General features: G+C 42.8%; 1 protein-coding gene across 1 annotated transcript in view; it reads left to right on the top strand.

Annotated features, from left to right (window-relative positions):
- The window catches only part of LOC308279901 (1-phosphatidylinositol 4,5-bisphosphate phosphodiesterase delta-4-like), a gene marked incomplete at its 3' end in the record, with an annotated part of 59,007 nt that extends 35,255 nt beyond the window's left edge, over positions 1 to 23,752 (top strand). The window contains exons 8-15 of the mRNA XM_080720121.1: positions 173 to 325; positions 2,852 to 3,022; positions 14,414 to 14,570; positions 15,643 to 15,759; positions 17,313 to 17,494; positions 18,626 to 18,758; positions 19,929 to 20,078; positions 23,655 to 23,752. Of these exons, the coding sequence (XP_080576247.1) occupies positions 173 to 325; positions 2,852 to 3,022; positions 14,414 to 14,570; positions 15,643 to 15,759; positions 17,313 to 17,494; positions 18,626 to 18,758; positions 19,929 to 20,078; positions 23,655 to 23,752 (1,161 nt within the window). The remainder of the gene's footprint in view (positions 1 to 172; positions 326 to 2,851; positions 3,023 to 14,413; positions 14,571 to 15,642; positions 15,760 to 17,312; positions 17,495 to 18,625; positions 18,759 to 19,928; positions 20,079 to 23,654) is intronic.
- Between the last annotated feature and the right edge of the window lie 951 nt (positions 23,753 to 24,703).

The raw sequence follows: 24,703 nt of genomic DNA, 5'->3' as shown, positions 1-24,703 counted from the left end.
CTTCCTGACCCGAAGTGGGGCCTCTGTCTCAATTGTGGGCGTGAATTTGTAGGCACCCGTGTGTCTCTATAGTAAAAACTGCATTCATGGTCTGGAGAGGACACTTTTTTACAGGTGTCTGATGTGTGCACTTTGATGTGTGATGTGTGCACTGTCCTCCTGTGTGTGTCAGGTGTCAGAGTACCCGGTCATCCTGTCCATGGAGAACCACTGCGGGGTGGAGCAGCAGAGGGTCATGGCCAGACACCTCACCACCATCCTGGGAGACAAGCTGCTCCGGAGCACCCTGGACGGGAAGCCCCCCATCGGCCTGCCCTCGCCTGAGGTGAGAGAGGCTGTCTGGATGGATGGATGTGGGGCGTCCGGGGGAGTGGGACTGAGTTACCAGGGCCCAAGGTGGAGGGGCCTTCATTATTTTATACTTTAGCTATTGAAAAATATAGCAGATATACAAGCTCAGAGCTTGTTGATGTAACTCAAATTTTGCCTCTGGGGGGGTCCCTGGAACTAAATATTTTGAGATTGGGATCCGTGGCCAAATACATATCATTCTGGGGGTCCTTCACATGAAACGCTTTGATCACCACTGACATAGAAATATAGACCATATAGAAATAATTTGAGGGGGGGTCTCGACCCACAGGTTGAGAACCACTGGTATAGGTAACCAGAGAGCTAGCTTTACACAAAGAAGAGGTCGTCAAGAAAGTTAAGGTTGCAAAAAGACAGACGGCCCACAATGAATGAATAAATGAATGAATGAATGAATGAATCAAATCAAGCTTTATTTATATCAAATCAAGCTTTATTTATATAGCACATTTTAAAACGACCAAAATCGAAACCAAAGTGCTGAACAAGAACAAAGATAAAATAATAAACAGATTAAAAAAACAACAAGGCAAAAGAAAACAAAGCAAAGCAACATATCAAGGTGAACTGGAAAACAAAGTGTACATGGCATACATGTTTAAACAGTATTAAAAGCCAAGGAAAAGAGATGGGTTTTCAATAAGGATTTAAAAACACCCAGGGACTGTGCGGAGCTGAATGAATGAATGAATGAATGATGCATGGGAGGGACCCCGTTCAACCAAGCATGATGGACGTCTCCTATCTTCCGCCAGGTCCCTGGGGTGTTGGAGGGGAGGGGGGAGGAGGGGGGGCATGGCAGAGCAGAGCCCGGAGGATACCTTCACTTTCTCCCCACGGCCTGCCAGAGACAGAGAGAGAGAGACCCTGAGTCATATGATCCGTGTGTTCACGCAGCACTGCCATCCCTGAATTATTAAACAAGCACAATATTGTTCCACTGCTGCCGCGCCCAGAGAATATGACAGACAGGCGTGCTGTATGTAAAGAGGAGATCAAGTTTATTCACATACTGTAGATCTAATGATATTGAAGTTACGCTAGGAGCTACAGGAGTGAAGGGTTACGGAGCAGTTTAGAAGACACAGAGACAGCTAAAGCACAATGTGGTGCAGAGTTTAATCAATGTTGTATAAATGGTGAAAGAATAAGAACATCTATAGCCTATCTTCAACACATTTAAAAAGAAAAACATTTTTTTTCCTAAAACAAGGACACCAGATGCAATTAAGACATGCTACATAAAATCCCTGTCTGTACACGCAGCAAGATATATTTCATCATTTGTCATATACTATAACATGAAATAGAAAGATGCAATGTAAAATTGCGAGTGTGGTTGCTGACTATATTCTACAGTAAGCTGACTGTCATGTGAAGCTCCACCAATTGATTCCCTATTATTCCCACTCCCATTGATTCCCTATTGATTCCCACTCCCATTGATTCCCTATTGATTCCCACTCCCATTGATTCCCTATTGATTCCCACTCCCATTGATTCCCTATTGATTCCCACTCCCATTGATTCCCTATTGATTCCCACTCCCATTGATTCCCACTCCCATTGATTCCCTTTGATTCCCACTCCCATTGATTCCCCTTTGATTCCCACTCCCATTGATCCCCTATTGATTCCCACTCCCATTGATTCCCCTTTGATTCCCACTCCCATTGATTCCCCTTTGATTCCCACTCCCATTGATTCCCCTTTGATTCCCACTCCCATTGATTCCCTATTGATTCCCACTCCCATTGATTCCCTACTGATTCCCACTCCCATTGATTCCCCTTTGATTCCCTATTGATTCCCACTCCCATTGATTCCCTATTGATTCCCACTCCCATTGATTCCCTATTGATTCCCACTCCCATTGATTCCCTATTGATTCCCACTCCCATTGATTCCCTATTGATTCCCACTCCCATTGATTCCCTACTGATTCCCACTCCCATTGATTCCCTATTGATTCCCACTCCCATTGATTCCCCTTTGATTCCCACTCACATTGATTCCCTATTGATTCCCACTCCCATTGATTCCCACTCCCATTGATTCCCTATTGATTCCCACTCCCATTGATTCCCTATTGATTCCCACTCCCATTGATTCCCTATTGATTCCATATCACTAAAGTTACCCTAGTAATAAATACATTTTCCCCAGGACTATGATGTGTTGCCCTGTTGGTCAACCACACTAACAACACTATTGGTCCGGTCCGTCCGTCTTCATCCATTTTATCCTCGGTGGGTTGACCAATTGATCTGAAACTGCACATGGACATTGACCATATTCAATGTTCCCAAATGTGCGCTGTTTATTAGCACTTGTGCCCCAAAGCCTATTATGGTATCATAATGGTCACTGTCCCATAGCCAAGCTGGATGGACAGTGGGTGGACATACAGTACAAGTACGGGAAGTTAGTAATTTGTTTGAGGGGGGCTTTAAACCCCTCTCTCTATCGCCCCCTGCAGGAGCTGAAGGGGAAGATCCTGCTGAAGGGGAAGAAGCTGGGTGGTCTGGAGGAGAGCCTGATCGACTGGACGGTGGACGACTCTCTGAGCACCGAGCTCAGCGACGACGACGAGGGTCCCGACACCGACGACGACAGCGTCCAGCGGGGGAGCGTCCACCGCAAGCCCCGGGACCCCACCTCACTGCACCGACTGGTGAGTCTAGAGAGCAGTAGTCCTCAACCTTTTCAGGCTGCGAACCCCAACATAATCATATTTTAACTGGGGACCCCCCCACCCTGATGAGCACTAAGAGTTGAGGCATTACATTCTGCTAAGAAATAACAGTGTAATTCAGTGGTGCCGTGGAGGAGAAAGTTATATTAACAGGGTGAGTCAAAAAAGTTTGAAAACACAGAAAGCTTGAATATGGAGATTAGAGGCATTGCTGCCCGACAACAGCGATACATGGCAACAACTAAAACGACACCTTGGCGTTCCGAGCTTGAGAGGTACCCCTAATCTCCCTTGAGAGGTACCCCTAATCTCCCTTGAGAGGTACCCCTAATCTCCCTAATCGGGACTTTAGAAGGCAATGGTAGCCAATCAAGAATATGGCCCCACGCCTTGGGGACTTGTTTGTCACAGTACATTTGCACATAGGTGAAATTTATTCTCTGCATTTTACCCATCCTATAACAACTAGGAGCAGTGAGCAGCCATATACGGCGCTCGGGGAGCAATTGGGGGTTAAGGTCTTGCTCAGGGACACATTGACGCATTGCTGCCTGACCGGGAATCGTACCTGCGACAACCAGGAGCTCTGGCTCCCCAGGCAGGCTCCCTGACCACTCAGCTACGGCCACCCCATCAAGAGGTAATATGGGAAATGGGACAGATCCATGTTGATGACATGACTGTAGAGCAGGGCTACTCAACTTTAGATGGCTCAGGGGCCACTCAGCAAAATAAAAAAAGTCAAAGGGCCGCAAGCTAAAAAGTACGGTCCCATTTTGGACATTTAGGCCTACAATGATTTTGTAACACTTCATGACAAGTCTAATAATTAAGGAAACATACAGAAAACAGCCACATTTCCAATCTATATAAGCCAGGCCAAACCTCATTGAACCAAAAGATTGTCATGGATAGAATGATGAAATGATCACATTTTATCAAATTAGGCTTACTACTACTATGAATGATGCTTCTGTGACTCGGTCACTTTCCTTGCGTTTAAGGTTGTCACGTTTCATGACAGCAATTGTTTTTTGGCATAAATAAATAAAGAACATGATTTTGCACACTTTTGAGTGTGCAAGGCTCCCTTTCATTTTTCATTAGGACGGATTTAAAATAAATAGACGTTTATACTTATTATTCAATCACCCCAGCATCCCTAATCTTGGGGGACATTCACCAAAAATAGCCGATATACAAGCTCACCACAAGATGCGTTGTGAGCTTTTAGATCGGCTATTTTTGGTGAAGAGAGTTGTTGGTATGGAAAAAATAACTCAAGTACAGTTCAACTCAGCCTCAGTTGCACAGTACTTGTAAAACAGTTTGATGCTTTGAGCTTTGTTAAACACAACTGCTCGTTGGAGGAGATTTGTGGTATAATAAGCATATAGTTCCTGGCTGCTGTGATCTGTTGGAATGCGTGCACTGTCGCTGCTGACTTTACTTTTCAATGACGGCGGAGTGGCGGAGACAGAGACAAGCACAGACAACGGCTACTTCTTCATTAGCCTGAAACATGATGGTCGCGATATCACACAGCCGTCATGCGTCCAGACCAGTCTCCAGTTAGCCCGACTGTGGTTGTCTGCTGCAAAATCTCTGCAGATTTGTCTCTGTCTCGTTGTACAAGCTCCGCATCTTGTGCTCTGTGCACAACACTGCAGTGACTGCATTCTCTTCCTGACTCGTCGTATCCCTAACCTACGGGGTGCACCGAGGCTCAAATATCACCGCGTTGAAATAAATGACGGCGTTAAAAGGACTTTGACAGCCTTAGAAAAATATATATTTTTAATGGTATGATCATGACGGGCCGCACAGACATGCGGAAAGGGCTGCATGCGGCCCGCGGTCCGCGGGTTGAGTAGCGCTGCTGTAGAGATACTGTGTACCGCTCTGCGTGATTTTAGGGCAAAATCTGTAGTAGCAGTGTCCAAAAATGTGTTTTGCAAGAATCAGCCTCATGGTGGTGCTAGAAGAGGGCCATGTGATTAATGAGGGGTGGAGGGTGTGGTTTGGCAGCCAAGGAGTGTGTGTGCAAAGTTTGGCATGGATAGGGGCAACGGTGGCAGAGATATGAGTAGGGCAAAAGTGTGACGTGTGGCGTGACTGACAGACAGACAAACATACAGCCGGTTGAGGTTTTGATAGTAACTGCGACCTGACTGTCGCAATTAACAACGTATAGCTGCAACAGTATAGCTCCACCCCCCACCCCCCTCTGCGGGGGTCATTAAAGTAGAGCTGAGCTCATGCTTTTGATGGCTGAGCAGTAAGTGGCACTTCAGCGTTTAGCAAATGAGCTGATTCTTGCCCGCCATTAGCGCCGTTCAGATCGGGTGTCACGTTCCAGGAGTCCTGGCTGTGCCCGCGGCCCTCCCCTAACCCTGCTGCACCCGCTGGGCCTCTCATGTGGCAGAGAGAAACACAGGACGACACGCAGAAGAGGGGAAAAAAGGACGATCGCTCTCCGTCTGTCCGTCTGTCTGTCTGTCTGTCTGTAAGCCTCTCTATTACCATCTTTGCCATCCATGCCATGCCAGTCAGTTGTTCTCTCCATCTCTCGTTCTGTTTCTGTCTCTCTGTGTGTGTGTGTCTATCGTATGGCGCGGCAGGGACGTGCAGAGAATGTTAGAGAGGCAGGGGCTGGAATTTCCAAAAGGGCCTTTTGGTGGATGCACCGAAAAATAGCAGACCTCCAAGCTCACAACGTGCCACGCTGCGACGCGTTGTGAGCTTGGAGGTCTATTTTCGGTGTGTGAAACAACACTGAACTAAAGCATAATCAAGTGAATACTGGAGATGTAGCCGTAGCGTAACAGCATGGATTTCTACACAGAGAGGGTAATTCTTCCATGACATAAGATGCTGCATTCAATTTCAGGAGAGTTTGGACAAGGCAATTCTCTTGAATGCTGCCTTCAGGGTATGGCAATGGAAAGAGGGCATCTGCATTTCTTTCACCGTAGTAAAAACTGCATTTATCGTCTGGAAAGGGCACTTTTTTTACAGACGGATAAAAGGGCAGGGGCTCAAGCCCCCTCTGATGTCTATGTGTGCACATGCCATGTGGCGCGGTAAGCAGATAAGGTCATCTGACATCCCCATGTCTGCTCGCTGGCGTTCTATCACCACCTCCATGTATGTTTCATGAGGAGAGAGAGAGACAGAGAGAGACAGAGGGAGCAGGGGCGTCAATTGGGTATGGCAGGGGTATGCAGCTGCCATACCCTGGGTCCAGGGGGGGGAAATAAAAGCTACTTTTAAATATAAATCCATGAATGTCTCTTTGTCTATCTGCGCTGGTTATTATGTTGTTAAATTACAGTAAAATACAATTACAAATGCAAATTTTACAAAATGGTCTAATAATTATATTCTCCACACTTTTATTCTCCCCATCTTGACAAAATGGTAAATTCCCAGGTTCCCTGTAGGTCAGCTGCACAGGTGCAATTCATGTGGCACGTTTAATAACATGCCAAGTTTAGCTGCACTTGAACAACAATTCCAGGCTGCCATATCCAGCCCAAGAAAACGTAGAAACCTGTGTAAAAAAACTGACAAAACTCGTTTTTTTTTTAGACATTGTGAAAATAGCCGATCTACATGCTCACAACGCCTCGCAGCGCGAGGCGTTGCGAGCATGTAGATCTGCTATTTTCACAATAGAACCGTGTTATACAAAATGTAATGCCTCTTTTCCATGAGGACTACCATCTTTGCCATACCCTAGCTTTTGCTGAACTGACGCCACTGAGAGAGAGACACAGAGAGAGAGAGAGAGAGAGAGAGCCTCATGCCAGGCCTTTTCCACTGAGGCCAAAAGGTGAGCACTCGATTACCAGCCGGACGCTTTGGATGGCTGGCTACCAAACAGGTGTTCAAACTCAAAGTCCCGAGACGGGCCCGTTAGGACGGACCAAAAACGTTTTCCGCGTTGTTGTTTGGCTCGACCCTGTGAATCTGAGAAGCTTCCGATCATCAAATGTGTCGCCCTTTCTTTCCGTTTTGTGTTGCCCTTTAGAGCAGAGGATGTGATGCATATGATGCGAAACGTAACAGAGCGTTTATATGTAATCCGTCATGTGCTGCATTAAACTAGAAATACTGCATATTCGCTATTATGATACTTCCATACGGTAGCAGTGTGAATGTGCCGTCTGATGTTTGTCTTTTGAGTCAACGATTGGCAATGACACATTACGATAATGTAAAAAAAAAAAAAAGCACTAGCCTTTTAACCGTCTTAAGCCAAGTCCCAGAATGAAGCATAGTTCTTCAACAAGGAGTGCAGTCAGTGTGGGACCTGGCTTTATCTGTGTTGTATTTAACACCTTATAAAGGTAAATAAGACAGAAGCTGCACACTGAATGGAAGTAAGCGTAATATCTGTTTAGTAAAGCTGGAAATGGGAATTGAGAATCCCTTATCGTCGACGACGACGCGTCGTCTGATATCTTAGAATGGTTTAAAATCTGACGTTCACAGATTGCAGCACTTATACCTCCATCGAAACTACCCATGTTACTTTGATCCAATGAAATGTAGTATGTTGCGACAAATCTAAAGTGACATCCTGTTGACATATGGTCCTTGTTTCTAGGAATGCACTTACATTCCCCAGTAGCCTTAAAAGAGCAGTTTACCTCAGAAAACTACTTATGTTCCATCAATTACACACCCCTGGCTTTCTGTGAGAGATTCTACCAAAACAATGGTGATAACAGCCTCAGAGGCAGACATTTTAACCAAACGTATACTCCATAGACATGTTGGCTACCTAATATGGACGAGCACATACAAATGGAATAATATCTATACAAGAGTGATAAATACATATTTCTCACTCTATCAATGTAGTCGAATTTATTTAGTTTTCATCGCATTCCTAATTGCTGCATTCCTAATCTCCTATTGTCCGGGTCATCAGTCAGTATAGTAGACTCAGCAGGAGACTCTTTGAGTTGCTAAACCAGAAACTCCGCCGGTCATCAAATTATTGTCATAAGGAATGTGCCAAAAACAAAACAATTTCCATGAATTCAAGGCTTCATCATCCTTCTAACTCTAGTGTTATAAATCCTTCTAACTCTAGTGTTATAAATCCTTCTAACTCTAGTGTTATAAATCTACCTTAACAGTGGTTCTCAATCAGTGGTCCCCCAGCTAAATGATGGAGAGTTGGTAAGCAAATGGACCCTTATAGATCATTAACGTTTGAGAGTTTAAAATGAAACCAAATGGACCCTTATGGGTCCATTTGGTTTAATGTTATGCTCTTAAGAGTTAAATTGTTATTAAACACCTGCATTATTTAATTTACAAGAAGTCTGACACAATTACAAAATGTAGAAGAATTGTTACTTCATATTATTGGCATGTCATCTATCCTATGGTACCGACATCAATACAGCATGGAATTGTGGACAACATTATGCAAAGATGACATAATATTCACAGTTTTGGGACTGAGAGGCTACGTCTAATCAAATGGACATCCGTGGCTCAAATGGCGAATAGATAACTAGGGATTTTTATTGATAATGAGCACCTTATTGAGCCAGGCTTTTATCCAGCCCACTATGGAGCGTTTTCTAATATTTCATGGAAAGATATGAGATGACAAATTCTGAACAGAAATGGTATATTTTTTTATTTGCCAGTTGTTGTTTAGTTTAGTTTAGTTTATTAGCACATTATAAAAAAATATAGAACAATTCATATTGAGTATACAAAATACTGTGCAAGGAGAGGAAGAAGCCAAAAGGCTTATTTAGAATCCTTTCCTTAATGAAAAAGGTCATTCATTTAACAAATACAAGTTCACTAGGAACAAATACAATTGAATATACAAGTTATGTCAGAGCAGCTGTGCAATAAAGAAGTAAAAACACAGAAACTCCACAAAAAACAAAAAGACAAAAACAAAAAAACACATTTGGTAATACAACACATCAGTAGATGAAATCATATGGAATTACAGTAAAGAAATAAGATATTGTTTCATACGTTTCTTAAATATTGACAAAGATAATGATGACTTAAGTGATGTATCTAGAGAGCTCCACAATTGAGGGCCTCTAAATGTAATAAATAATTGATGTTTCGTGGTACGACAAAGAGGTCGTTCAAAATCATCTCTATTCCTTGTAAGGTAAGAGTGAATGTCAGAAGTAACCTGAAAAAAATTATGAAAAGAAAGGGGAATGTCTTGTTTGTATTTTTTAAATTTAAACATAAATAAGCAGGTTTGTAAAACGTTTACTTTGTCTATAGGCAATATTGAATATTTAATAAAGAGAGGAGCCGATGACTGTGACTGTGTGACACAGTCATCGTGACACAGTCATCATGTGACTGTGAGTTTGTGGCTGACCACCATCTATGAAGATGACAACTGACAAAAGTAACAAATGTCATTAAATATCATTAAAAGAATCATTCATTAGCGTGCAATAAGTGTTAAATGGCTTTATATTATGAATAGTACTGTAATAATTTCTTGATGGCCTCTTGTCTTGATAGTTCAAACATGACATCATGGGCCGCTATGCTCAATAACAAGCTTGATAAGCCCAAAGCTTATTGATACCGGGTACTCAATAAATGTGTTATCTGGTTATCGAGCTACCCTTGTTTAGGGCTGCATCCCTATAGATAACGGACGTTGACGTGTAAAGAGGTGGAAAACACTGTGCTAGTATGTAGAATGTAGAGTGTAGTGGCTGTAGCGACGCTACGTCATCAGCAGCGACATGCCGGCGTGTTGAGGCATGTTTATTCAGAGGCACCCGAGAGGAGCGTGAAACGCCACACGGCTGCATGTCAACACGGTCAGGTTGAGGCCGACAGGACGGCCCGCCGGCAGGCATCAGGTGTTCAGATGTGACGTGAGCTCGGCTGTGACCTTGTCACAGGTTTATGTGACTTTGGCTGTGTCTGGGAGGGAGGAGGGGGGGGGGGGGGGGCGGGGGGGAGCATGGAAAAGCCTTTCGGTGTCTGTGTTTTGTCCGGAGCCTCTGAACTAGATGGAGCTCGTTATTTTTTATTGATAATGAGCAGCTTATCGGTCCTGCTTATTGAGCCGGGCTTTTATCGAACCCACTATTGAGCGTTTTCTAATGTTTTGTGGAAAGATATGAGATAACAAATTCAGAACATAACTGATATATTTTTGTATTTGCCCATTGCTGACCACCATCTATGAAGATGATAATTGACAAAAGTAACAAATATCATTAAAACAACTAACGATTCATTAGTGTGCAATAAGTGTTAAATGGCTTTATATTATGAATAGTACTGTAATACTTTATTGATAGCCTCTTGTCTTTTGTTTGTTTAAACATGACATCATGGGCCGCTATGCTCGATAACAAGCTTGATAAGCTAAAAGCTTATTGATAGCGGGTACTCAATAAATCTTTTATCTGGTTATCCCTACTCTGAACACCTCTGAGCAGCACACCGTCACCTTTGGTGACACCCTGGGGTGTCGTCTTTGGTGACACCCTGGGGTGTCGTCGCACCAAATCCTGGACCCTGCATGGGTACAAGGATTCACTGTCTGCGGGCCTCCCATGAATGTTCTTCATAGGGGTAGGGGGGTTTAACCCATTTAGACTAGGAACGTATTATTTTATGCTTTAACTATTGAAAAATAGCAGATATACAAGCTCACAGCGCGGCACTCGGTGCCGCGCTGTGAGCTTGTAGATCTGCTGTTTTTGAAAAATCGCGAAGATGTCTTTGAATATTTAAAATCCTTATAAGGTTTTTTGAAAAACCTATGTTTCCCATCTCAAAATATTTAGTTCCAGGGACCCCTACCCAGAAGCAAATATTTGAGTTACAAATGTTTGCTTAAAAATACCTGTTTATATATTGGCTCGCAGGCTGATACTGTTAAATTGGAAACAAGTGTATGTACCGACACATACTGCTCTTATGAAAGATGTTATGCATTATCTGCAATTAGAAAAAATAAAGTTCGAATTGAGAGGGAGTGAAGACAAATTCTATAAGATTTGGCAACCTTTCATCAGCCACTTTAATAAAAGTAAGCTGACCCCCCCAACATAATAATCATTGAAAATAATAATAATCAAAATCTATGTGGAAAGGATGGAGAAGAATGAGAAAGACAAAAAGGACTAGAGTATTTCCATTTTTTTTTATTGTTTTATTATTCCATATCCCTTTGTTTCATTTTATAAGTGAAATACATCCGTGGCGTGTATAACACGCCTAAGACCACTATCGATTAAAGAAACAGAGGGAATAACAGAAAGGGCACGATCCGTGTTGGAGGACTGAGAGTAAGAGTGTCTTATTTACTGTTCTGTTTTTTGTTTTGTCGTTTGCTATGTTGTTTGTCACTGTTTGTTTGTTTCTGTTTTTCTTTCATGTTATATTTGTACTTATATTATTATTTAATATTACTACTTATATTACTCATTGTACCATATCGCTGCCTTTTTTATATTCTGTTGTTTATAACTGTGAAATTATTCCTTGGTATGCCCAAAACTCAAATAAAAATAGTATTAAAAAAAAAAATACCTGTTTATTCAAAGATTATTTGCACATATTTTCATGACTTTTCAAAAATAGCAGAAGAGTGCCACGCTGTGAGCTTGTATATCTGCTATTTTTCAATAGCTGAAGTATAAAATAATGAAAGCCCCTCCACCTTGGGCCCTAGTAGCTCAGTCCCATTGTTTTTTCCCTATGATTTTTGATGCCAGATTTACTATTCTCTGCAGCTTGCCTCTACATTGTATGTTCAGATTACCGTACCACATTGCCATGTTGAAGGGTAAGATTCCCTCTATGAGGTTCTTATAAACCGTTTCCATAATGTGCTTGCTCACCCTGAAGGAGTTGAGCTTGCGTAAAAGGTGGAGACGTTGGTTACAGGATTTGAAAATATAGTCAGTGTTGTCACTGAAGTTAAGGTTGCTGTCAATTATAGTGCCTAGATATTTAAAGTTGTTTACTATCTCTTCATCAGAAGATAGTCTGCTGACCATGAGGTTGTGGCTAGGAGGACACAGCAGTTCTGTGGACACTGCTGTGTCCAGGAGGACAACACAGCCCTGTCCACAGTGTAATCCACTAGTCTGTGGACAGCAGCAGCTGCCAATGGCTTTGTTTTGACAAGATCTTTATCTCTGTCTCTGGGAGCTCTTTCAGACAAGCTGGTGTTTAGGTCTATGTTTGAGCTCCAGCTTTATGTTCGATGGGCATTATATCCATCCATCCATCCATCTTCAACCGCTTATCCGGAATCGGGTCGCGGGGGTAACAGTTCCAACTGAGACTTCCAGATTTCCTTATCCTGCGCAACTTCCTCCACTCCCTCTGGGAGTATACCGAGGCGTTCCCAGGCCAGTCTGGAGAACACATTATATAAACACAAGGGACATCCCAGTTGAGCCACAATATTTACGTCATTCTTAGTTCATGTAGGAAACCGTCTGTCATCCGTCTGTCTATGATGAATAATAGACGTTCTGAACTTCCCATTGCAATTAGAACTGCAGACTCAACCCCATGGCAATTATTGCCACCCCCTAGTGTTCACATTTCACAGAATTCACATTTCCTCAATGTAGAATTGCCTATTTTGTCAATAAATAAATCAATAAATCAATAAAACTAAACATTTAGAAGTAATGTACTTACTTTGATGAATAACTCACCAGCTCTCACCAGCTGGTGAGTTATTCATCACTCACCAGCTCAGTGGCCTTGTGGTTAGAGTGTCCGCCCTGAGACTGGGAGGTCGGGGGTTCAATTCCCCGGCCGGGTCATACCAAAGACTATAAAAATGGGACCCAATGCCTCCCTGCTTGGCACTCAGCATCAAGGGTTGGATTGGGGGGGTTGATCACCACCAATGGGGATCCTGTCTGTCTGTCTGTCTGTCTGTCTGTCTGTCTGTCTGTCTGTCTGACCAGCTCAGTGGCCTTGTGGTTAGAGTGTCCGCCCTGAGACTGGGAGGTTGGGGGTTCAATTCCCCGGCCGGGTCATACCAAAGACTATAAAAATGGGACCCGATGCCTCCCTGCTTGGCACTCAGCATCAAGGGTTGGATTGGGGGGGTTGATCACCACCAATGGGGGTCCAGGGACTACAGATGAAAATTAGCCCACGGCGGGCTAACTCTGGCTCATTTACATTGAAGTGAAAACTGACATGTCCATTAATGAGCACGGTCCCTGTCAAATAAACAGATCTTAACTCTTAACTTAAGTAATGTAAAGTAAACATGATGTGAATATGCAGGGTACAGTATGTCATTATCAGAGCTAATTTGATCCTTCAATTTCTTGTGTACAGTATGTCCCAATACAGGGTTGGTAGCAATTTGTAGCAATTGTAGAAAATTATTAAAATTGAATTGTTGAATGTTTAAGCATGTTCTAATGATATATACTTTATGTCCAATATAGCACGAGGTGCCCACTCTACTTTGGTGCCCACATTTATCCAGTTACCTTCAGCAGACTGTGTACTTCTTTGTCTTGTACACCTAGTTCTTTTGAACACTGATCTGTAATCTCTCACCAGCACTTTCTTTCTAGATCTCAAAGGCCCCCCACAGCCCCTTTCACTCGGCTGGATAAACATCTTGATTGATCCATTGTATTTTTGAGTTAACATTGAGTTAAAAACGCCAAAAGTCCAAGGGCTTGTTTACATTGTGGTCTATTAAAACCCATTAAAACCTGAAAAGCATCTGTGTCATTCTAGGTTTTAGTGTTGGCTATTCAAAAGTAACAAGCTTGTATTATCTGCTATTTTGGAGCGGTGCTAATCGCTCCTACATCTGGCTTTGTCTGATGTTTGTCCCAAGACTCAGAGCACCTGATTGGCTCACATCTGTCTGTTTGTACGCCCAGGGTCACACTGGCCAAGTCTCACGGGAGGCTTAAAGGCCCATTCCCACTGGGCCAGATAACAGATAAAACAAATCTCTTTCTCCAGATATTTTTCCATTCAAGTGGATTGGTAGATACAGATTATTATTATTTTTTTATCTGTGACAGTTCTTTTTTTATCTGTATCTACCATCCACTTTGAATGGAAAAATATCTGGAGAAAGAGATTTTTTTATCTGTTATCTGGCCCAGTGGGAATGGGCCTTTATGAAGTTTATAAATTAATGGCACCGCTCACTTCACACTGGGTGTGATTTTTGAACAACAACAAATCTTGAACCATTTTGAATTTACAAAAAAAGTTTGACAACCCCTGATGTAGAGGTTCTTTGTAGAATGAATGGCCTGGGGTCTCTGACATGGCCGCTGTGTCTCCCTCTCTCTGCAGCAGAAGTCCAAGCAGGGCCTGGCCAAGGAGCTGTCGGACTGCGTGGTCTACTGCAAGAGTGTCCACTTCAGCAGCTTCAAGCACTCCCGCATCCACAACAAGTTCTACGAGGTCTGCTCCTTCACCGAGTACAAGGCCCGCAAGCAGCTCAAAGAGGCTGGTGAGTAGCCTGATTTCAGACTATGCGCTGGAGCTTGAGTCTGACATTGTCCCCAGGCATTGTAAGAGATTTCAAAGGGGAGGGGATTTGAAATTGAAAATCACAAGAGATCTGGTGGGAGGGGTTGTGTTTGACTTGTGTACACAAAACATTCCCCCCTCCCCCTCCCCTCTATGACAGGCACCAAACAGGTCATTGTCTTTGATGTTTCATTGATTATAGAGAATCACTAACGAGCTATTGACACTTGTATGGCTCAATCAATGACTGCAGTTCAGAACCCTTTTGAAGTTCAAAGGGAGCAATTAAGAACTCTGGTGAGCCACCCCTCGTTTCTGTTGATTTTCAAAAGTTAGACCCACCCCTCCTCCGTCTTGCATTGATTTCATTGTTTGGTGCGCCAAGACACCGACAGAAAGAGGCGTGTCATATGCCAACTCCAGACCAAGAGAAGCAGTCCACTCAGAGAGTGGGCGGGTCTATTGGCTGGAGCCAGGCAAGGTGAGTACAAGGCCCACAAACAACTCAAAGAGGCTGGTGGGTTTGTAGAACCAAACTCTCTAGAACTCTGTCTCTCTGAACAGATGGTGTGCACACGGTTTTCAACCCTTTTCATGTCAAGGTCCATTTTTTATTCTGTGACCACCATTTGATCGCTCATGTGATCGCAGCCGCTCAGACCCAAAATGTACGTGCAGCCTTGCTGGCAAACTAAAGACTGCATCTGGAATCTCTGTGTGGAACCTGCATTTCCAAAGGGACAGATAAAAAACCCTCTGTTGATAAACCTGCCCCATATTAGCATACTGGGCCCTGATTGGTGCCCCACAACTTCGGGAGGCAGCGAAATCCAATCACAACGGAGCAGGCCCAGAGTCAGACCTAATCTGCCGAAGGCTTCCCAGAAGCTAATATCTCCCTTTTGCCAGTATCAAACAGTTAACATTATGGACGTTTCCTTTTTTCTGCCAGTACAATGGCACCAAACAGTACGGTAAAAAAACTGTTTTATTCAAAACATGTTTATATCGTGTGTGGTTGTGTAGCGTGTAATGCCTCCTCTGTCCTCCAGGGGCAGAGTTTGTGCTCCACAACTGCCGCCAGCTGACCAGGGTTTACCCCAGTGGCTTCCGCACCGACTCCTCCAACTTCAACCCCCAGGAGCTGTGGAACACCGGCTGCCAAATCGGTGAGTGCATCTCCATCCGAGAAGAACCCCATAGACCAGGGGTCTTCAACAGGGGGTCCGGGACCTTTAGGGGTTAATACAGGGGGGCCGCCAAATCTTTGTGTGATTAGAAATGTTCTTTTTTACATTAACCACTTGAACCCTAGCATCCCTATTCTCTGACTGTGGGGAGCAACTTTGCCAAAAATAGACAATCTACAAGCTCACAACAAGGCATGGTGAGCTTGTTGATCGGCTATTTTCGGCAAATATGTTTGGTGTAGAGGGAAAAATACAACCTGGGATTGTGAAGTCAGAAATAAAAACCCAGAAAATAGCAGTTCTACAATTGCATGCTCCTTGAGAAGAAAAGAAAAATCAATCAGATTTTAAAGGATAAGTCATTGTTTGTTTGCCGTCTCCGGTGGCCAGGGGGGAAATAACTGTATGTTTTTGCCTTGGATGTGTGTGTCTGTTTGTTTGTGTGTGTGTGTCTGTGTGTTTAGTGTGTGTCTGTTTGTGCGTGTATTACGGTATTACCATGAATTCATTTGGCATATTGTGCATATTTTGTGAATTATTCAAATTTAAATGTATAAATGGATGTCAGCAATGGTTGATCAGGCTGAAGAGAGGAGTTCCACCCAGGCCTGGCGGAGATATGCATTGCACTGAGCACACCTGTCTAGTTTGTTTTAATTTTAAACAGAGCCTTGGTGTTTTCCTAGATGTTAACTGTCATGCCTTGTCCATCAGTTATGAAATGTGCTGCTAAGGTACTTGCTATAGGGCTGTAGGTGTTTGTAGTGGTAGGCCCTACATTAATACCCCATGCCCTATGGTTTCTGAGGGGGATTATTCCGGGGATCACGAAGCATCTCTGTATCTGTTGATTCTCTCTAGACTGCATCAGAAAAATAATTGATCCCAGTCTAGGTCTGACAGGGTGGAGGGCATGGCTCTGATAGCAGAGGTCATGTTTGTTACGTAGACAGATACCAGGTTCATTTGTTGACCTGGCATCCTGTAGTTTTTATACAGATCAATCTAAAAGGAAATTAGAATAGCCTAATGTGTAAAAGTACATTTTCTTAAAACTTTCATATATTTCTTGAAACTATGTTCTAGATACAGTCCAGGGGGAAGTTTCTGCAGTCAGTTATGATTTGGAGTTCTATGGCATCTGCAATGCTTTTTTACATAGTATTCATATTTATTTAGATGGATCTGTAGTGTGCATTTTTTTTAATATACTGTTTAGGCTGATGATACGTTTGTGATCCTAGATTACTATTTCTTTCTTGCTTACTGTAAGGGTGCATTCACACCAAGAATGTTTGGTCCATTTAAAAGGACCATGATCCGCTTATACTCCTTTGGTGGTGTGAACGCGCATTCAAATTCTGGTGTGGACTGTGGATCAACAAGAAGGTAATTAATTCAAAGTGGAAAGAAACAAGCGTCACTGACTTCCTGCGTGTGTGTGTGTGTGTGTGTGTGTGTGTGCGTCTGTGCGTGCGTGCGTGCGTGCGCGCGTGCGTGCGTGCGTGCGTGTGTGTGTGTGTGGCCCTCAGTTGCGCTGAACTTCCAGACGGCCGGTGAAGGCATGGACCTGAACGACGGGCTGTTCAGTCAGAACGGGGGGTGTGGCTACGTCCTGAAGCCTGACTTCATGAGGCAGGGTGTCGAGAGGAGGTTCGACCCCGAGGTGGTACAGAGCCGCGACGGATACCGACCCCTCACTCTGGACATTCAGGTAAACTCTCTAAAACAGGGGTCTTCAACGTTTTCAGGCCACGGACCCCTTAGTTGAGAGAGAGTGAGAGATGAAGCAGGGACCACCACAACCTGTTCATAGATTCCATATAGTTTCATTGCTTGACAGCACGATCGTCAGTGTATTTTGGATTCATGTTAATTTGTGTTTTCAGATATTTAACCACTTGAACCGTCAATACTTGATAAACTTGACCTTTCACTCTGTACTTAGTCTGCTCTTTCTACCCTCTACACCAAACCTCTTTGCAGAAAATAGTCGATCTACAAGCTCACAACTCCTTGCAGCGCGAGGCGTTGTGAGCTTGTAGATCGCCTATTTTCGGCTTGAGTTCTCAGAATATGGACGTTAGGGTTCAAGTGGTTAATATAACAAAATTTGGTTAATGACACAAAGATTTGGAGGACCCGCTGTAGTAACTCTGAGGACCCCCTAAGGGTCCCGGACCCCCTGTTGAAGACCTCTCATCTAAAAGGATAACCCCAGAACCCTCCGTAACCTGAAACTATCCGGGACCCGTGAAGCTCTGTGATCTTTGTATTTATGTTTCCATTAGGACCAGAACCAAACGGGGACTGCCCCATAGGTCGAACTCCCGTTGGGTCGAACAGCGTCGGCAGGTTAGATAATCACCCCCGTCACGGTTACTGAGGTTAGGTTTAGGGTTATAGTTAGGGTTAGGCATAGTTTTACTGAGGTTAGGATTATGGTTTGGGTTAGAGTTTGGTGGTCAATCCAAAGGGTGTTCGACCTAATGACATGTTACTGAACCAAACACCTGAAGGGTCATAAAAAACCCTAATAAGTGGGGTTGCCCTAGTAACCAGACTATAGTACTTTTCTAACTTTATTCTTTATAGAGTAATCTCAAAGGTTTGCCGGACAGGACTACTTGTCACACAGTGAAAAAGCAACAACAAAAAAGAAGATCTGTACTGTACATGTTCAGAAACTGAAATTTGTATCATGGCGTGTTACAGGTCTCATAGTTCATGTGGTCTGAAAGAGCCATAAGATAAACAGCAATCTTTGATTGAATCTATTGAATAGATTCTATTGAATAAAGATGATTTCCTCTGGGCTGTGTGTGTTTATGTTGTTCCAACCAAGGTGATCAGTGGGCAGCAGCTTCCCAAGGTGAACATCAAGGAGGACTCCATCGTGGACCCCCTGGTCAGAGTGGAGATCCATGGGGTCCCCATGGACCAGGCCAGGCAGGAGACCAGATACGTGGAGAACAACGGTACCTGAGAGACACACACACACACACACACACTCACACGCACACGCACACACGCACACACGCACACACACACACACGCACCACGTACACACACACACACTCACACACTTCCCGCTCCATTAGTTAATGTTATTCTGATGATGTTATGATAACATCTTCCGGTGACGTTCAGAACCAGGCCAGATCACAGCCCATATGGGGATGATCTTGACGTCATTACCAGGACGTCATATGGACTTTTTAGTTTTTACAGGATTATTGTCATTGTTTGTGATGTTAGTTGAAATATGAGCATGTAAGGTTATATTCTGGGACATATCTGACTACCTTTAGTTATGATATTTATCTGGCCTCGATCGGATCCAATCTGATTAATCCACAGCGTCAGTTTTCATGGGCAGGATTTATGTTGGTTGAAATCAGGTGATATTCTAGGCCAGATCTGACTAGTCATGGTTTGACTTGATCTGGCCCCAATCCAGATGTCACTGATTGGTCCAGGTCCTGACTGTGCTTGCTGGGAGGATAGAGGTAGAGTGAGAGCAGAAGAGAGATAGCGATAGAAACAAGTTAAATAAAACAAGATAAATACTGTACATAATAAACAGAAAAAAGGTAGCATCATATTACAGTATGCAGATGTGTACATGTTCTTTAGAAAAGGGGTCTTCAACATTTTTCAGGCCAAGGACCCCCTATGAGAGAGCGATAAAGCAGACTATTTACCGGTGTACATACGTATCTGTATAAAACATTGTGTTTCAGATTAAACGTTTTCATAGATTTCATAGATAGCCTCATAGACTTGTTTGACAGCAGCATCATTGTGTAGTGTTGTGTTGGATTTATGTTACATGTTATGTGTCATGTGTATTTTCAAACAGTTAACCACTTAAACCCTCAATACTTAGAAAACGTGTACTTGGTCTGCTCTTTTTCCCTCTACACTAAACACTGTTGAAAATAGTCAGATCTACAAGCAGTACAACATACAGATAAAAAGAATATCTGTGACAGATATTCTTTTTATCTGTATCGTACCATCCACTTGAATGGAAAAGTATCTGGAGAAAGAGATTTTTTTTATCTGTTATCTGGCCTGTTATCTGGCCCTAGCAGTGATTTCTGCTTGACCCTGTCTCATGAGTGCCGATACGACGTTCCCCCCAGGATTCAACCCTGTGTGGTACGACACGCTCCGCTTCACCATCCACACCCCAGAGCTGGCCCTGGTGCGCTTTGTGGTGGAGGACTACGACAAGACCTCCAAGAACGACTTTGTGGGCCAGTACACCCTGCCTTTCAGCTGCATCCAACAAGGTGAGACCACTGGTACACTCTGCCTTTCAGCTGCATCCAACAAGGTGAGACCACTGGTACACCCTGCCTTTCAGCTGCATCCAACAAGGTGAGACCACTGGTACACCCTGCCTTTCAGCTGCATCCAACAAGGTGAGACCACTGGTACACAACAAGGTGAGACTACTGGTACACAACAAGGTGAGACTACTGGTACACAACAAGGTGAGACTACTGGTACACAACAAGGTGAGACCACTGGTACACAACAAGGTGAGACCACTGGCCCACAGGCCCACTTGTGTATAGTCTGGTATATGCCAGATGCCAGTCCACCCCTGCTTTCAGCTGCATCCAGCAAGGTGAGATCACTGGTACACCCTGCCTTTCAGCTGCATCCAGCAAGGTAAGGGTGAGCCTGACCAGTCCAGAGCTCTGCACAGGTGTGTACATGGTGGCTAGCTGTGGTTGACGGTCCACATCATGGACTCCCAGTTTTGTTACCTCTGGTCCATTTAGAGCAGGGATGTCAAACTCAAATACACAGTGGGCCAAAATTAAAAAAAAAATGTTTCAAGTCGAGGGCCAGACTGGTTCAATATGTTTATTTAAAACGTATTGAAATGATTGCACGTATTGAACCTGCCCTTTTACATCCGTGAAAGTGTAGGCTACTCTGCCTCCCACCTGGCTTGAAAACCCCTCAACTCTTCAGAGTTCACTTTTGTTCAAACATTTTTGGGGAGAGGGGTAACTGAAAGTTGACCACAGGCGATACGCTTCCTTGTGGTGGTGGTGCGTACAATATGCCAGAGGGCCAGTTCTAATAGTAATTAAATATCATCCCGCGGGCCAAAGATAATTCATTCACGGGTCTGATTTGGCCCCCGGGCCTTGAGTTTGACATATGTGATTTAGAGCATCGCAGCGGAAGTTGTTTACTGGTGCCACTTAAAAATCGTCATTCATTTTCCCCATAAACTTTTACAAACATATTTATAACAATTATGTTAAGCCTCGAACCAAGCCATCCAGGATTGCAGTGAATCATGACCTTAAAACCTTTGATCCTATGTGAAAATATATTTTAATATTCAATTATTTGATAATACTACATTTTCAAAAAAAAATTTTTTTTTCTTTTCATAGAAACACAGGTTTTATGGTCATGATTCACTGCCATCCTGGATGGCTTGGTTCTAGGCTTAACATAATTGTTATAAATATTTGTGTAAAAGTCTATGGGGAAAATGAATGACGATTTTTAAGTGGCACCAGTAAAACACTTCCCGCTGCGATGCTCTATAGCGGTATATCACTTGCGCCCACAGGAAGCGCTGTGCAACTCTTGTCTCGAAACAATGACAGCTTTTGGGAGTTGAAAACCTACTTTCCTCATGTCTGTAATACACTTTTTGGACAGAAAATAAAATATTTCCTTGGAAGGTGAAAATTCTATTGACAAGATTTGTAGGGGCGCTGTGGAGTAACGTTTGCAAAACGATTCGATACTGATTACCGCATTTTAAAACGATACGATACAATCCAAAGCCAAAACTGTACGATATTTTGCTTTTGCAAACGATATAGTAGATCATTGCAAATCAAAATCGATTTTTCGATTCAGTTACTATATCTTTACACCCCTACCCACAACATATTGTATAAAACTTGTGAATTCTAATAGATTTCACAGATTCAGATTCATGGACTTGATTGACAGTCACAGATCTATCACCAGTGTTCTGTGTTCTCAGACATTTAACCATTAAACCCTCAATATATTTAATAAACTTGACCTCTCATTCTGCAGAGATGCAAGCTTGTAGAACTGCTATTTTTGGCAAATGTTTCTGCCAGAATAGGGATGCAAGGTTTCAAGTAGTTCATGTAAATAAAAAAGAAGAAATAAATAGATTCTCTATCACACAAATGTTTGGCGGACCCCCTGTAGAAACCCTGGGGACCCCCTAGGGGTGCCGGAGCCCCTGTTGAAGACCCACGGTTTTAAATAATATAAATATAAAAGAATGATGCTTATATGGATTTGTGATGAAATTTTACGCACATCCCCCTTTCCTAGTGCAGAGTGTCAAACTGCTAACCACAGTAGTTCAGTTTCAAGGAGGGCTCACGTTGCACCCAATGCTCTGTGCACAAATTGTATTTGAAACTAATTTCCAAGCCCTTCTACAGTATATGGATAATGAAACTGTCTGTGTGTGTGTGAGTATATAGTGTATATCTTGCAGATCTTTAAAACTCCACTAGAATAGGCATCATTCTACCAATAGATGTCACCCTTTCACAATATTTCTTTAAGGTTCTTTATGTCCCATCACCTCTCTGAGATTCTGGTCAGAAATAAATTCACAGTCCTATACTGTATATCTATCAAAATACTGTATATCTATTATAATTATTGTGTTTAGACTTTTCTGAAAATTGGGCTACAAGTGATTCATGTACGGTATGTTTTATCATATTATAATTGATATCTGTAAAGTAACTAGTAACTAAAGTTTTCAAATAATTGTAGTGGAGTAAAAGTACAATATTTGGATCTGAGATGTAGTGGAGTAGAAGTAAAAGAATTGGAAATTGGAAATACTCAAGTAAAGAGTACAAATACCACAAAAGTGTACTTAAGTAGAGTACTTAAGTAAATGTACTTTGTTACTTTACACCACTGCTGCTATTTTTTTTTTTTTTTTCTTTTTTGAAAAATTCTGAATCATTTTAAATTTCAAATCTTCCCTTCTGGGGGTCTCTGGCACAATGCGGCTCTAAGACCACATAGGCCTACATGTACATTTGGGGGTCCTAATTTCCTTCTGTCACTGTGTGTTCTCAGAGTATCTATAATTACCCTAACGATGTGTCAGTGTTCATTTTGTCGGCTATGACTAAGACTAAAAGACTACAAGATTTAGATATTTTGTCGATAAGACTAGACAATTTCAGAAGACTAAAGGTGGTTGCACACTGCTGCGTTTTTCGGGCCGAATATCGGAGTGAATTTCGGAGCGCGTGGATAAAAAAATCAACCTCACGTTATGTCAGTCACATTTGCACACTGCCGCCCGTTTCGCGCACCACTCGGTCCCTTGCTCTCTCTCTCTCCTTGCCCTGAAAAACGCATTTCGCAACGAAAAACGCAGCAGTGTGCAACCAGCTTAAGACTATTATTTATGTTATTCAAAAGACTAAGACTAAATCTAAGTCTAAGACTAATGGCTGTAAACATTAACACTGGTATGAAACTGCAATGAGATTAAAGCCATATACATATTTTATGTATGGTTTATTTTGACCAAGTAACAGGCAGTAGAAGACAATGACTTGTTCAGAGTTATGTGGTTATATTTAGCCTAAAATACTTATCGTAAAAGACAAAGACTAATCCCAAAAGAATAAGACTATTTTTTTTTTGATATTTAGTCAACTAAGACTAGACTAAACTAACCAATTTCAGAAGACTAAGACAGGACTAAGACTAAGTGTTGTGTTATTCAAAAGACTAAGACTAAGACTAAATCAAAATTTGCTGAAAAAGTTAACACTGCGATGTGTCCTCTTGTCCCTGTGTGTTCCCAGGGTACCGTCACATTCACCTCCTCTCCAGAGACGGGACCAGCATCGCTCCTTCCTCCATATTCGTGCACATTAAGATCACTGAGCTGCAACAGAGTTAGCCAGGCCTCATCCAGCACCTCCCCTAAACACTGGTACTTCCCCCATCCTAAACCCTAAACACTAGTACCTCCCCCATCCTAAACCCTTAACACTAGTACCTCCCCCATCCTAAACCCTTAACACTAGTACTTCCCCCATCCTAAACCCTAAACACTGGTACTTCCCCCATCCTAAACCCTAAACACTGGTACTTCCCCCATCCTAAACCCTAAACACTGGTACTTCCCCCATCCTAAACCCTAAACACTGGTACTTCCCCCATCCTAAACCCTAAACACTAGTACTTCCCCCATCCTAAACCCTTAACACTAGTACTTCCCCCATCCTAAACCCTTAACACTAGTACTTCCCCCATCCTAAACCCTTAACACTAGTACTTCCCCCATCCTAAACCCTTAACACTAGTACTTCCCCCATCCCTTCTGCACACCAAGTACAACACAACTCCTAACATCCCATTTGGATGTTCCATGGAATGTACTTAGGGCTGGTGGCGATACGTCTGGAAATCAATATCACCATTATTTCAATGGAGGATAAAAAAAAAGAAAAAAGAAAAGGTTAAAATAGCAGATCGACAAGCGCACAATGCATAGTGAGCTTGTATTTCGGGCTACTTTTGCTATTTTTTATACAGGGTTTGAGGAGCAGTTCACTCCAAAATGTTTTATTTATTATTATTATTTTATATTGATTACTCACTTGAATTCATGGATATTGTATTTGACACATTCCTAAGACAAAGAAATGATTACATTAAATGTACCCCCATTGTTTCTGGATGGGGATCCAAATGCATGCTGTGGGAGCTGGGGGCAAAAGGGCCTTTCTGTGTGGAGTTTTCAGAAACCAGAATTACAGGTTAGGCAATTGGCACTGGGTGAAAACATGGGTTACACAATCGTGGGATAAAAATTATAAAAAAAGAAAGTAAATAATTTTGGGGTGAA

Source organism: Nannobrachium achirus (genome assembly GCF_963921795.1).
Source record: "Nannobrachium achirus genome assembly, chromosome: 24".
Taxonomy (NCBI): domain Eukaryota; kingdom Metazoa; phylum Chordata; class Actinopteri; order Myctophiformes; family Myctophidae; genus Nannobrachium; species Nannobrachium achirus.
This window is presented reverse-complemented; position numbering and strand designations above follow the sequence as displayed.